This window comes from Oryctolagus cuniculus, chromosome X, assembly GCF_964237555.1.
Source record: "Oryctolagus cuniculus chromosome X, mOryCun1.1, whole genome shotgun sequence".
NCBI classification, from domain to species: Eukaryota; Metazoa; Chordata; class Mammalia; order Lagomorpha; family Leporidae; genus Oryctolagus; species Oryctolagus cuniculus.
The window spans coordinates 30,624,490-30,639,748 of record NC_091453.1 but is presented as its reverse complement, the minus strand read 5'-3'; the positions used below and the strand labels follow the sequence as shown (position 1 = coordinate 30,639,748).

At 42.2% G+C, this 15,259-nt stretch overlaps 1 protein-coding gene across 10 annotated transcripts in view; it reads right to left on the bottom strand.

Annotated features, from left to right (window-relative positions):
- The window catches only part of KDM6A (lysine demethylase 6A), a 194,012-nt gene extending 182,976 nt beyond the window's left edge, over window positions 1–11,036 (bottom strand). For 8 of the 10 annotated variants that reach the window (XM_051827032.2, XM_051827033.2, XM_051827035.2 and 5 more), the window contains exons 1-2: window positions 10,477–11,025; window positions 10,190–10,253 (exon numbers count right to left, since the gene is read on the bottom strand). In XM_051827032.2, the coding sequence (XP_051682992.2) occupies window positions 10,190–10,253; window positions 10,477–10,637 (225 nt within the window). In that variant the 5' untranslated portion in view covers window positions 10,638–11,025. Of the gene's footprint in view, window positions 1–10,189; window positions 10,254–10,476 lie in introns of all 10 variants that reach the window. The other 2 variants (XM_070066975.1, XM_070066976.1) reach the window with 2 other exon arrangements.
- Window positions 11,037–15,259: the final 4,223 nt, after the last annotated feature.

Below are 15,259 nucleotides of genomic sequence, written 5' to 3'. Positions count from 1 at the left end.
TGGGAGACCAGGATAAGCACCTGGCTCCTGCCTTCGGATCAGCACGGTGCGCCGGCCGGTGCGCCAGCCGCAGTGCGCCGGCTGCGGCGGCCATTGGAGGGTGAACCAACGGCAAAAGGAAGACCTTTCTTTCTCTCTCTCTCTCTCTCACTAGCCACTCTGCCTGTCCAAAAAAAAAAAAAAAAAAAAAATGTGCTTACAAGTATTTTACCAAGCAAAGCAATAGGTTTTCTAGGGATCAGTCTATATTCTCTCCCCCTAAAACCTTTATGACCAACAGAGATTTTGAGACAGTATGTGAAGTGGTCATAGCACATTACTAAAGTAGGTGGTAAAATTCTTGCTATCTTAGCCTAACCAATACAGTGATTCAAAAGTGTCTCCTTCTCCCTAACACACTCCCATCATTAACACCTGTACTAAGAATCAGCCAACTCAACTAACTGGAAAATACTGGAGTCCATGGTGAAGCTTCAAAGGTGATCCCAAAACTCTGAAATCATACATAAAATGTATGTTGACCTTCAAAGGGTTAATGATTTCAAAAAAGCAATATTAGTGTTTTAGCTCTATTACCTAAAATCTACAGATAAGATATGCCGCTCTGAAATAAGTTAATAACCCACTAAGGGCTATTCCTTTTTCAACTAATCAAGAATGCAAATTTACCTATTTTCCCTTTTATATAATAAAAACCAAAAATAAATCATGAAGATGGATGACTCCTGCAAATACAAGATATTAAGTAATATAAACTACGGCTACCTTATACACATTCAGGGAATAAGTTAAATTAGTATTCATGGAGCCCGATAATCAGTCACACCAATGAAACCAAAATATGAAGGCAAAATTTGCCAATTATTCCAACTGAGTTCACAGTATATAAATTAAGCAACTGCTATCTGAGGAAAGCACATGTGAACACACTTTCAATTAAGAACTTTACATGTTGAGGAAATTCTACATTCAGTATCATAGATTAAAGTAGTAACAGAACCTGAAAAACAAAAATAACTTTAAAAAAAATCATCCAAACCAATCCTCTCACTACAAGAGAATTCAATATAAGAACAAACATTTTCATATGGCAAGCAGTAAAATTCACAAAACATTTTAATAAACTAGATACAATATAACCTCACTTGTGTGGAAAAAAATACAACACCGGGCTGGCGCTGAGGTGTAATGGGTAAAGCCACTGTCTGCTGTGTGTGCATCCCATATGAGTGCTGGTTCGTGACTCAGCTGCTCCACTTCCAATCCAGCTCTCTGTTATGGCCTAGGAAAGCAGTGGAAGATGGCCCAAGTCCTTCAGCCCTGCACTGACGTGGGAGACCCAGAGGAAGCTCCCGGCTCCTGGCTTCGGATCAGCACAGCTCCGGCCATTTGGGAAGTGAACCAACGGAAGGAAGACCTTTGTCTCTGTCTCTCCCTCTCACTGTCTGTAACTCTACCTCTCAAATATATAAATAAAAATCTTTTTTAAAAAATGTAAAAAATGGGGTTCCCGCACTGTGGTATAGCAATAGCAGGTAAAACTGCTGCCTGCAGCGCTCGCATCCTATATGGGCACCAGTTTGACACCCGGCTGCTCCACTTCCAATCCAGCATCCTTCTAATGGCCTAGGTAAGCAGTGGAAGATAGCCCAAGTGTTTGGGCCCCTGCACCCTTGTGGGAGACCTGGAAGAAGTTCCTGGCTCTGGATCAGTCCAGCTCTAGCCATTGTGACCATTTGGGGAGTGAACCAGCAGATGGAAGACCTTTCTGTCTGTCACTCCCTCTCTCTGTAACTCTACCTCCCAAATAAATAAAATCTTTAAAAAGAAATTTAAAAATTAATGCAATTAGGACTTTAGTTAGTTTAAAAAAAGATGTGTCAAGAATAACTCCAAGGTTGTTACAGCAGGGAGAGTGGTTGACATTTACTAACACAAGGAAGAATGAAGACAATGCCAAATTCAGTTTGCACACATTCATTCTGAGGTGCCTTCACAGATAGATAGATACACAAGTAAAAAAGTCAAGCAGACAACCAAAACCTAGGGCAGAACCTCCTTGAAAGGAGATTGAGACATGGTCAGAGACACAGAAAGGCAAAATAGTGAAATGTCATAAAAGCAAAGAAAAGGCTGTTTCAAGAGTTCTCTAATCTGTCTCTATCCCTCCCCCCAATTCCTAAATCGAAGCTTCAGTTTAAAGTTAATCGTCTTTTCCAGGATGATTTACATGATTTACCATGCACTAAGCACCCTCCATGCATGCTTTTGTTTCCTAACAAAAAACGGCACTGACCTGCAGGAAATCTATCACCACTACCACTTTACAGATGAGAAATCTGAGCCCCTGAAAAGATGCTGCTCAAGGATCCCACATTTCTTAAGTGGCAGGAGCAGAATTTTATCCTAAAATCCATATATTGCTATCTATTCATTAGAAATTCACAGCTGGGTTCCTTTCTCCATAAAAGCTCCAATGATGTCTCGAAACATCCTATGGTCTATAGTGATGGGGCTATTCACAGTCACACCGGGACACCCTATGCTCAACCCATGACAGACTACTCACAATTCCTCAGACACCATTTAGTTACTTCATACCTCCAACCCTGCTCTTTATCCACTTGCTACGTGTCTGATAAACTTCTCAAGTTTCATAACCAAAACCAAATGGTACATGTTTATGCAGTTTCCCTCACCTACCTCTCCAGTCAAAATTACCTCCAAAATGTTGGCAATTGTTGAAAACAGGAGTTCATTAAACCATTGTTGACATCTGTACATAATCTAAACTATCTATAATAAAAAAGTTAGAAAGGTTTTCATTGCTCCATCAGTTGTGAATTCATAACACTTTGTATCTATTGTGATTACTATACTTACTACATCAGATGACCCATCTGCAGGCCTCTCTCCACAGATAACAGAGCAGGCTATCTTACATGTTTGCCCAGGACCTGACAAGGTCCCTCACCCACAGCAGTTCAACAAATGTTTCATGAATCAATCAAGCAAAGCAAAAGCTTTTCAAGTTCTCGCCCTGATATTTGAAATTCAAAGTATTTAAAAATTTTTGTTGTATCTGGAAGCCAAACTTTCCCTAAACATACAAACTTATCCAAACTCAAACCAGATACATAAAGTTCTTAGGTAAAACTATTTTTTATATATTGTGTAATATTATATCACAGAACACTAACATAATACCAAAAATACAAAAATTCACATCATATTCAAGCTGAATGTTTCTACTCATTCTCCAAGCAACTAATACTTACATTTCTAGATAGGAAAAAACAAGGTCTATGAATATTTGATATTAAAAAATTACTTTGATGGGTAATATGGACAGGGTACTTATGTTTCAGAGACAAATACTATGGGTTAAATGATATGACTGATATTTCAGATTTGCTCCAAACCAGCATGAATAAAGGGCAAGATATAAATGAAACAAGAGTGGCCATGAGTTACAAATTGTTAAAGCTGGTTAACAGGTGATGGTTGGTTGGTTTTCTCTACTTTCGAAAATACTAGAAATTCTCCCTAATAAACTTTTTTTCTTTTTTCTTTTATTTTTCTTTTCGCTTTTGTTTTTCAAAGAGAATGATCTGATGAACATAATGTAATAGATCTATAGTCAGAAAACAAGCTTGTCTCAATTTCTTCCATTGTTCTAAATTAAAATGAATTAGATGACCTTATATAATATTCCTAACTATAACAAAGCCCAAATTTCTCCCTGAGAATAAACTTAGTAGCAGCATCTTTTATTTATTCTAACGCAGACAAAACAGTACTACAGACAAAACTACCAAAAGAACACAATACATTCACAACAGAATAATACCAACAGTTTTAGCAATGTAAAAGAGCAGACAAGACAGAATTAAAGGAGGGAAGGAATGAGGAAAAAAAAACAAAAGCTTGTAGGAGAAAGTGGCAAACAGCTACAAATTGGCTCAGAAACATAAAGCTGTCTAAATAAGGGATTATTAACATTTTAACAGGTTACAGCTCTCAATTAGGTCCCAAATACCAGCCTGGGCCAAATCAGGCCCAATAGTAAAGTCAACAATGAAATAGATTCTTAAGATCAAAATGAAGAATAAGTATAGTGACTATCATGAAGCCACCTAAAATGCAAAGAAACAGGATCTAATTGAGTACCCACTGAAGAACCACACATTCAAAAGAATTCCACCTTGCAATGTAGCAAAACACAACAAGCATCTCTTCTAACTACAGACTTGGTAGTTGAATTCCATCTTTAGTCAACCAAAATATAATATTCTGGTGTACTATCAGAGTGCTTACTGGTTTCTTTTTAGTTTTTATTTATTTTATTTTAGAGGCAGAAAGACAGACATCTCCATCCACTGGTGCACTCCTCAAATACCCGCAATATCAGGGACTGGGCAGGCCAAAGACAGGAGCCTGAAACTCAATCTCGGTCTCCCACATAGGAGACAAGGACCCAAGTACTTCAGCCATCATCTGCTGTCTGCCGGAGTGCACATTAGCAAGAAGCTGGAATTGGAAGCACAACTAGGACTTGAATGAGCACTCCAACATGGGATGCAGACATCCCAAGTCATCCTAGCCACTGTGCCAAACATCCACTCCTTTATTGTGCCATTTTTAAAGCAATACATGTCTATGATTTTAAAAAGCAGTAATCTCTAAAGTAAAAGTTTAAAATCTCCCTTCTTTCTTACCATAGAGGTATTCTGTACTCCAAGTTGACCATTATTTAACTACTTCTTGAGTATCATTTCAAAACTGTTACACAATTTCTTAAATTGACCCATAAACACTCATTTAAGGACCCCAATAAAAGAATCCATAACAAAAGTAAATACTGCTACACAACGAGATCAGGAAGGGACAGCATACACAGTATATCATCTTTTGATCATCTGCTGAAAGCTAAAATTTGAGTTTTAAATGTTTTCCTAAGTGAAATTAAAAGATACCTTGCTAATATCTAAATCAAGAAACAGTACCTCCAAGAAACAATCCCCATCCTATTAGTAAGAGCCTTTCTACTGTGTAACTTGTTAAACTGATTTTTATCATGAACTTTCAGAGAACTTCATACTTTTCTTTTGCTACTGATGTTCCTGTGTTAGTCAACCTTATACTTACTTAATCTCACCCCTCTTAGGAACCTATAAATTCAATGCAGGTAAAGGATATCTATCCGTGTTATTCTCAGATTCCCTGCAAAGAAGACTTGCACTTAGTGAATATTCAGATAAGGTTGCTCTAGTTTATTGTCATAACTCACAAACCAATATGGAAAACTGATACAATTATATATGAAGTTTCAGAGTGTGTACATGGACTGTCAATTATGCATTCATTAAGTAATCTCAATTAACTGGCCTACAAATAAATATATGTGGGCCCTAAATATAAATAGCCTAACCACAATTTCAATTCTTAGATAATCTGGTGGTGTTTCTGAACATAAATTAGCTCTCTGGATACCACATTTCAAAAATATTATTAATGATGCACAGTGTTATCAGTCATCAATATCAAAGAGCTCAAAGCATCAATATGACTTTCAAAGTGAAAAAAAGCCTAACAAAAGTCCTTCCAAATATACAGAACATTGGTAGTAAATAAACAAAGCTAAATGTTACATAATTTAAGTCAGAAAAAGATTCACTGTGCAGCTACCCAAACAATGAACCTTCACAAAACTTCCATCTCTCAGGCAATTTTTCTCACCAACATGAAACATCTACAGGTGGCAGTCATTTCAATTTGTAATTTATTCTACAGAAAGAGCTGTTCAATGAAAAAGAAAACCAAAACTTGAAAAGTGCCTTTTGGGGCAAGCATTTGGCTTAGGGTTTAAGCCACCAGTCAGGATGCCCGTGGCCCACACTGGAGTTCCAAAACTGGCACCTGATCCCAGCTTCCCTGCTGTGGATCAGATGGAAGCAGCAGTGAGAGCTCAATGACGATGGGCTCCTACCACCCACCTGGGAGACCTGGACTGAGTTCCTGAGTTCCAGGCTTCCAGGCTTCCAGCCTTCGTTACCGACCACCCCCCACCCCCGTTGTGGGTATTTGAGGAGTGAACCAGATGACACAATGCTCTTGCTCTCACTCTCAAATAAATGACTTAAGTGCCTGTTTATATATTGCTGCAGTTCTCCTTTATGCCCAGATAAGCAAACATGTTCTGTAATCTCTTACTACACCTTCATTACCAGGGATATAACAAAATTTTAGGAAATGCGTAACAGCTGCAAGAAGAGTTTCTCCAGGTAAACAATAACTAGAAGACAATTTTCCAAACTATAAAATATTTTGTAAAATGCACATTAAAGAACTAATTTTCATACACAAAGCATGAAATTATTTCTTTGGTTATTTTCTTAACGAAAATACTAAACTTCTTTAACACTGAAATGAATATATCCTTTTAAGTAATAAATGCCAGCAAACAAAGAACATATGTAACAAAGAATGTTTTTAAACACCAACATCCAAATATTACATTATAAAAAAAACCACTTCTAGACCTGACCTAACAATCTTTCCCTATCATCTACAAGCATCAAACCAAATTTAGAAAAATATACACTTCAATGGATCTTACACTATTTCTATTAACCCTAAAAAATGTTTGAATGCCACCTATTTTAATGCTAATTATCTCCCAGGTTTTTTTCCACATACATTTTTAAACAAACAACTCATAACTACTTCTAAGTTTTCCACATAATCTTTCCATTAATAGAATTACCAAGAAAACTTCCAATAAGATAGAATATTTAAGACAAACTTAATAATAGTCCAAAATAAACATATATGTAGCAATTCCTTGATACAAAGATGTCCTGACAGATAATGCCTTCCCTAGCCTAATACTATAATATTCTATAGTACTGCTATATTCATACTCCTATTACATTCAATGCTATATATTATATACAACTCAAATCCTTATGTTAAAAAAATTAACCCAAAAGGGTTTAAAGTCATTACAACTAATTTCTATTAAAATGCTTCACTGAATTATTTTTCAGTAACTCCACTGTAATTTTAAAAACAAAAATTCTGAATGATGTTACCAGAAGATTAAAGGTCAGCATTGAAAAGCAAACTGTTCAAGATCATGTTATATTACAAAAGCTCTGATTAAGCAACCTCTAGCTGTTTACAACCTTAGAGATATTAATACAGAATATTTTAAATTACTATTTTTAATCCAAAGTATGGTATATGAAATCGCAATCACACAAAAATTCTTTCAATGACTCCAATATAATTGAATCTGACAAAAATATACAGAGACCAAGAGTAATCTGTGGTTTTGATACTGTCCTGGGGACACGTAAGAGACACTTCATTTAATGTTTTCCACTTTCCAAAGCTTTTAAGAATTACATTTTTTTAAAACCTACAAACAAGAATTTAAAAACCTAAAAGAAGATCCTATAATTTATAGGAACAAGAATTTTTTAAAACAAGTAGTAACAGTTAAATTTCTGTCAGAAAGGATACAGTTATTCAAGGTGTTGTTTTTGAAGGGGAGAGGGAGGATAGGACAAAAACCATAGCTAAAAAGGGGCATCCGGTAATAACTCAATTATATTATCTGCCCTCAGGTGAGTACTGAACCTACCCCAGAAGACAAAAGCCATGCCTTGTTTCTAAGACTTTCAAAGAACAAGAATTCTGAAACCAACGTAGCTCAAAAGTAAAAAAAAAAAAAAGAAAAAGAAAAAAAAACTGCTTCCCAGGACTGTTAAAAGAGGGCTGAAACTAAATAATTCAATACTTCCTATAGCAGGACACCAGGTCGTGCATTTTACTCAATTCAAACAGACTGTCTGAGGTTATATAATGTGAAGCTTCACATTACACATTCCACCCGTAATGTCCAGGCTCACAAGGACACAATTAACTACACGAGGCTGCAAGCACATAATATAGAATGGTTTTATTTTAATGTTAAGGCTAATGAGTTTTGACCTAAGCAGGAAGGGCCTCACAAGCACTGAGTCTAAAGCATTGAAGATTATTTTCCTTTAGATCAACAACTTTATAGTTCATCAAATTACCCAAGATTTTATGAAGCTGTAATTCTTCCCCAAAACACACTGAAGCTTTGCAAGTTTCTCATTTTTACGACTGTATTCAAACGTCAAGAAAATAATGCACAAATCCACAAAAAAAATGTGAACACTTTTTTAAAACTGAAGTTCATTACTGCATAGCTGCAGAGTTCAGTATTACAATATGAAAGTCAACGTTAAGCGCCATCCACTGTCAATCTAACTTAATATGAGAGTTCTAAGGCATGAAATCAACTGGCATTTTACACATTATCCACATAAAACATCAAATCCTATTTATTTCTTCATTGTCATAACCAAAAGCAATAGATTTGGCCCAACTTTTCCAAATAAATTATCTTGGCAAACACGTTTACTAATCCCATGTTAGACTGGCAATAATCACTCAGGAAAAAAATGCTCCTTTAACTTTGAATCATTTGTTTAATCTTCTGGAATGACAACTCTGACCACAGTCAAGCATTTTTAAGTAAAATATTTTAAATACTGACTGAAAAAAGAAAAACTGCAAGGCAGGAGACCAACTATCAGTGATGTTTAAATCATTCCAGGGCTAGTAACTGTTCGTTTTCCCAGCGATGGTTTTAATGAAGTCGATTAATACTCACACGAAGTTTAATTCAAGTTTTCTGTACCAGTCAAAGGGACTAGCCTTACTGAAAAGGATTATTTCCGGTTAGCTTTCTGGTCATTATTTGTGACCAAAACTCCTCATATTTAGTTACTTTTAAATAAAAAAGAAGCGTAATTAAAGATAAAAAGGAATTAATGACTTGCTGAGCCAAACTACAGACAAAAATTCAGAGTGCCTGAACCAAAAACCAACTTGAGAATAAAATGCTAGGCTTTAGTCATTCCAAACTTCCTTCTCAACTGCAACAATCAAGCAAGGTGTCAAATGCAAATCTACTGATTTCAGCAGGCAAAGAAAATGTCTAATGGCTGCAACACCTATCACACACACTCGCAAGTTTCACAGTCCCAATTAAGAAGAAAGCATTCGGGAGACCATTTCAACCAGATTTTGTTCAAGAGCTACAAACTGATGCAAACAGAGACTCCAGCCTTTGTTCAGCAGCTTACGGACGGGTAACTAAGTGTGCTACAGGTTGATAAGCATTTACCAGGCTTAGGCATGCTGCTTCCAAGGGTGAGAAAGAGACACAAGAATTCTACATGCAAATGGTCTCAGGTCATTTCTACTAAACACCACCAAGCAACACACTCCGAAGGAGAAGCCTATTCATCGCTACTATTTATTTCCATGTTTACCTCTCCTCCCTCCCCCGAACCCCCCCCTTCACTTTCTCCTCCCACCCTGTCCCGCCATCTTGGGCCGATAGGAGCAGCCATTACTTAACTAAATGACAGTGCCAACAACTTTCCACACAAATAAACAGTACCTACACCCGGAATCCTCCCCGGCCTCCCCAGGCAGACACACAGGAAACGAGGCTCCGGGAAGAGAACACATTCCCAAATAACTGCGCTATTTCTATGGCAGAAAGACCCAAAAAAGTAAACAAGTCACCTAACTTCAGGTAGAACACCTACCAATTGAGATACATGTCAACAGCCCAATGCAAACTCTTCACCGACCTAAAACTACATGCAACTTCCCCGTTCTGAGGGCGGGGGCACGAGGGAGCCCAAAACGTTGGCTTAACGGTGGACAGCACGAACAGCCTGTCTGGAGGAAAAGAATAAAACACCGCGGGAGGCCAGGAAGTCGGTAATTCGGGGACATCTGCACACAGCGGCGGACCCTCCACCCTAAACGGGCACCTCGCAGCTCATCGGCCTACCCCCACCAAGCTGTAAAAACAGCAGGCACTTTTGCCCACCCAGTGGAGCCCGAAGCGCTGCCGTCTCCGCTCCTCCAGCCCCGAGAAGAGCGAGACATTTCGCAAGGGAGCAAGCGAGCTGGCCGCGGATGGAGGGGAGAGCCGTGGCAGGAAATAGTTTTCCGGAAGCCCCTCGGCCATCGTTCGCGGCCACAATGAGCGCTGAGCCGGCCGCGGGGCCCGGGGCGAGCGCGGCGCCGGCCGGGCAGACCGAGTCCGCGCTCCGGCCCGCGGCTGCCTTACCTTAACCAGCAGGGCCTTCGTCCTGGCGCCATCTTCATGAAACCTCACGAACCCGAAGAGGCGGCTGTGCGAAGAGACAGATGAAGCGCGTTAACGCTCTAGGACCCACAGAGACCCGTCCCTGCCCGAGCCCGAGGCCGCGGCGGCGGCGGCGGCGGCGGCGGCGCGGAGAGCGCCAAGCCGAGGTGCCCGCCCCACCGCCGCCAGAGGCGAGCCGCGCTCAGGCCTCCCCAGAAAGCGGCGCCTGCCCCTCCAGAGCCGACCCGGCGAGTGACGGCGGCCGCTACCTGTCCAGTCCGCCGAGCGCCTCCCTCTCCTCGGCTGTCAGGCTGGGGGACGCCTCCTCGCTCTCGCCGCTCGCTTTTCCCGCCGCCATTTTCTTTTCCTCATCACCGAAAGCGGCGGCGGCAGCGGCGGCGGTAGCGAGCGACACTCCGCAGGATTTCATGGAAACGCAGCGAATTCACAACTCCTCCAACGCCGACACCCCCCCTCCCGGGCCGGGGCCCGCGACGACGCCCCCAGTCTCCGCGCGGGACCGGCACACCAACTTTATCGCCGCCTCCTCCTCCGCCGCAGGCGGCGGCGACGAAAAATCCCCAACGCGGTAGCGGCGGCGGCGGCGGCGGCAGGGGCTGCGGAGCCCCCGGGTCGGCAGCGGCGGCGGTTAGGCTGTATGGTCACATCGCGGGGGCGGGCGGGGGGCAGCCACGGGCAGGGGCGGCGGGAACAGCCGGAGCGCGCGGGGCTGGGGAGCACGGGGGGAATTCGATGGAGACACAAACTTCCCCGGTACCAGCACAAAGTTGTTGTAATTGTGTCACACAGCGAACCCCACGCCGCCGCCGTGACCCCCCCTCCCCGCCCGGCGGGCGCAGCCAATCGGCTCAGCCCGCTCGCCTCACGTGACCTTTGTTGACTCACGTCAGCCGTGGCTCCACTCAACTTGCTAGCTGCTGAAGCCCCGCCCACCGAGGCCGCCACCGACAGGGGAGCGGGACGCACGCCAATTCTGGCCGTTGGTTGGCTGCTGGGCGCGTCTGTCGGGGGGAAGGGTTGTCACCCAGAGAGAGCAGGCAGTTAGGTTGTGCTACTTAAATATACTCGGGCAGAGAATGGAGGGTCCGGGCCGTGTCATCTAGGGAGCCGCGGCGGGCTCAGGGAGGGGGGAAGGGGGAGGGGAGCGGAGGGGAAGGGCGAGGTCCGGCACCGCCCGCGGCGGGCGTGAGCTGCGGAGTGGGGCGCCATGGACACCCTTTGCCCGGGAGTGCGGGGGTGGGCCCAGACCGCGCCTCCGGCAGTCCTGCGAGCGCCCTGCGGATCCCGGGCCCCGCAGGATCTAGTTCGGGTCGCGCTGCTGGGAAGCGGCGCGCAGCCCCGAACCTCAGCCCTCCGAAGAAGGCGCAGACTTTTTGGCACCGCTTTAAATAAAAGTCTCCTCGAGGAGTGTGCTCCGGGAGTGGCTGCCAACCTCATGCCCCGCGGCCTGGGCTCCGCCCTATGCCTGGCCGGCTCTCGGAGCCCCCGATGTGAAGGGAGGCAGGCCCCCTGACACCAGGCCGGAGGGAATGGAGAAACGCCTGCCTGGTCTGGCTCGCTGACGATGGCTCCCCACCGCCGCAGGTCTGTCTGTTGGCGGCACTTTGGAGCCAAGTTTTCTTGCTACCTGCGTTTGCCCTGTGTCTTAACGGTAGTTCCTTATGATTATTCCAAGAAAAGGCAATGAAACATTGTTAAGCGGGTTCTGCAGAATGTTGGGTTCTATTGCTGTGAACTCTGTGGGGCCTTCCTGGAAGAATAGGGACTGCTTGTGGACAGGCTTGAGAAAAGAACAATTAAGGTCCTCATCATAGCTTGCAACCCAGAAAAAAATATTTTCTGCCCCTCCAACATGCGGTAACCTTTAGACCACAATAACATTTTCTTATTCCGACCCTCTCAAGTACAAATAAAAGTGTGGCTTTCAGTCCATAGTATTAAGTTCAAGAAAAAGAAACCAGGCCTTCTATCAGCTACTCTTTTTCAAAGGGCAGATTTAATAAGATATATCTCATGTAATAGGTCTGTTACAAGGCATACCTCCAGCCTTCAGGGATAGGAAAGAAAAATGAGTGGCCAGAAGTCTCCTTTTATAATTGAAGTTTTGTATATATTCATTAGCAAATTTCCACCTGTACCCAATAGACAAGATACAGGAGGGTACCTCATAAAGTTCGTGGGAAATGGAATTAAGAAATAAGTTTGTTTTGGTGCCCAAAAGTGTGAAATCCATACATAGGTCTTTCATAAAATACATTTTCCTGAAGACCCCTCCTATTTAAACTTGAATTTCAAAATAGCCGGAAGACAATTTGGTGCTGAGTCAGTAAATCCTAGCAGTATTCGGTAAGACGCTATGGAAATCCCAGCTGATTTTGCACACAGTTTTAAATTGTTCCCCTAAGAAAAGTAACTAGATGAACAAACTGTACCTTTATATAGACTATATTTCACGTTTAATTACTTCCTCTGAACCACCTATTCTGATCTTTTATGTATTCCATTTTCCTTGAGTGAGTACAAAGGACTGAATATTTTCTGCAGCTAAATTAACACATGCATTGTTAAATTTGTCAAAAGTGGTGACCTTCAAAGATTGGGAGATTTTGACCTCTCTCTCTCTCTCTCTCTCTCTCTCTCACAGTGTGTGTGTGTGTGTGTGTGTGTGTGTCTCAGACTTGAACAGAGCTACAAATTCTCAGTATGTTGCCATCTTCCTGAAGTTGACTGTTTCTGATTTCCTTCCCTTTACAAGAATTAAGGGTACCCATCTCCAACCCTTCAGCACTTTCCTTCCCACTGTTGCTGGATGATAGCAGCAGAATTGCATCAAGCAGATGCACCATGTAAGACCTGGAGTCAGGAAATACTGGATCGGAATTTTTGCTCTGTACAGGCTGTGTGGCCTTGGAAAAGTTACTTATCCTGTAGCCAGCACCCTTATGTTGATTCCAACTACAAGTATCTGTCCTCCATCACTAAGCATTGGGACAGTTTCCATACGATAACATAAGTCCTTACGTCACTGTAATTTCTTTGGATCGCACCTAGTTTATTAGCTGTCAAATATATATATAATGGGTATGAAGCCTCCAAGGATTTGATCTTTCAGTAGAGATAGAAGTGAGGAAGTGAAACAAATGCTTTTGTAATGATTATTTCTGTGAAATGTCAATCTGAAAACCCATGTGGATGAGTGGTATAGCCAAAGGAACATAAACTGTGAAATCATATAGATCTGTGTTCAAATCCTAATTCTACCACTTGATAGCTGGGAAAACCTTCAGCAAGTTAGTATAATTTGAGCCTGTGGCACTTTAAAGATTATATACTATAAAGTAGGTAAAGTGCATGACACATAATACGGATGCAAAAACCTCAAGGGGCAGGCTTTGTGGCACAGTACGTTAAGCCACCACTTTCGGTGCACTTGTCCCACATCAGAGTGCCAATTCCCAATCCAAAGTCCTGCTCATGGGCTTGGGAAGGTAGCAGAAGATGAAGCTTAGACCTCTGCCACCCATGAGGAGACCAGGATGGAGTTCCTGGCTTCTGCCTTTGACCTGGTCCAAACCTGGCTTTTGCAGCCATTTAGGAAGTGAACCAAGGAGTGGAAGATCTCTCTCTCTCTCTCTCTCTCTCTCTGCCACTCTGCCTTTCAAATAAATAAATGTATTTTTTAAAACTCAATAAAATAAAAAGCATGTGATTTCCAAAATCCTTTCTTGCTTTCACAGCCTGGGTTCTGAGTTTATTGATCTCACTAAGCCAATTGCTTCTTCCTTATCCCTCCTCAACTTAACTCCCTATAAGCCCAACATATCAGCAGTCCTATTCTATTTTGTATTTGGAGCGCATAACTCCAACATTGCTATATCTCTCATTTATTCTAACATTAAACCTTATGTCACCTACTCCTGATTCTTATTTCATAATTCAATATAATATGCTAGGAGCCAGGAAAATTCAATCTGAATTTTTCAATCTGAATTTGCCAAGTTGATATGGTTAATTGATGCATACATACATCAATTTTTTTAAAAGATTGATTTATTTATTTGAAAGGCAGAGTTACAGAGAAAGAGAGATCTTCCATCTACTGGTTCACTCCCCAAATGGCTTCAACAGCCAAAGCTGAGTCAGGCTGAAGCCAGGAGCCAGGTGCTTCTGGGTCTCCCACATGAGTGCAGGGGCCCAAAGACTTGGGCCATCTTCTGCTGTTTGCAGGTGCTGGCTTAACCCACTGTGGCACAACACCAGCCCCTTATTTTTGATTCTGACATAAAGAATAAATATAGTTCTATTTATAGGACTAGATAAATCATGACTGTTATGTGATTTTATTATTTGTATAGGTTATGTGGCACTAACATAAGTGAACTCTATATTTTTAAATGCTTCAGGTTATGTATTTAGTCTAAGAGGAAGTTAAGGGGCAGGCATTTGGTGCAGTGGTAAGCAGCCACCACTTGGGATGTCCACATCCCATATTGACTGCCTGGGTTTGAGTCTAGGCTTCTCCCTCCATTTCAGCTTCCTGCTAATGTGTACCCTGGGAGGCAAATGATGATGACTCATGTAGTTGAGGCCCTGCCACCCAGGTGGAAGACTTGGATTGAGTTCCTGGCTCCTGGCATCAGCCTGGCCCAGCCCCAACCATTGTGGGCATCTGGGGATGGGTGATCTCTGTCTCTCTGTCTGTCTGTCTCTCTCTCTCTAAGTAAATAAATAAAAAATGAATGAGTTATTTTCCTATAATTGAATGAACTTCTGATATTTATTGAAGGTACTTACATAAGTATAAACACGGGACTGGCCAATGTTGTGGCATAACTGGTTAAACTGCCATCTGTAGTGCCAGCATCCCATATGGGTGCCGGTTCAAGTCTCAGCTAGACCACTTCTGATCCAGCTCCCTCCCTACTATACTCCTGGAAAAGAAGCAGAAAGTAGCTCAAATCCTTGGGCCCCTGCACCCACGTGGGAGACCTGGAGAAAGCTCCTGGCTCCTGGCTTGTTGCCATTTGGGGA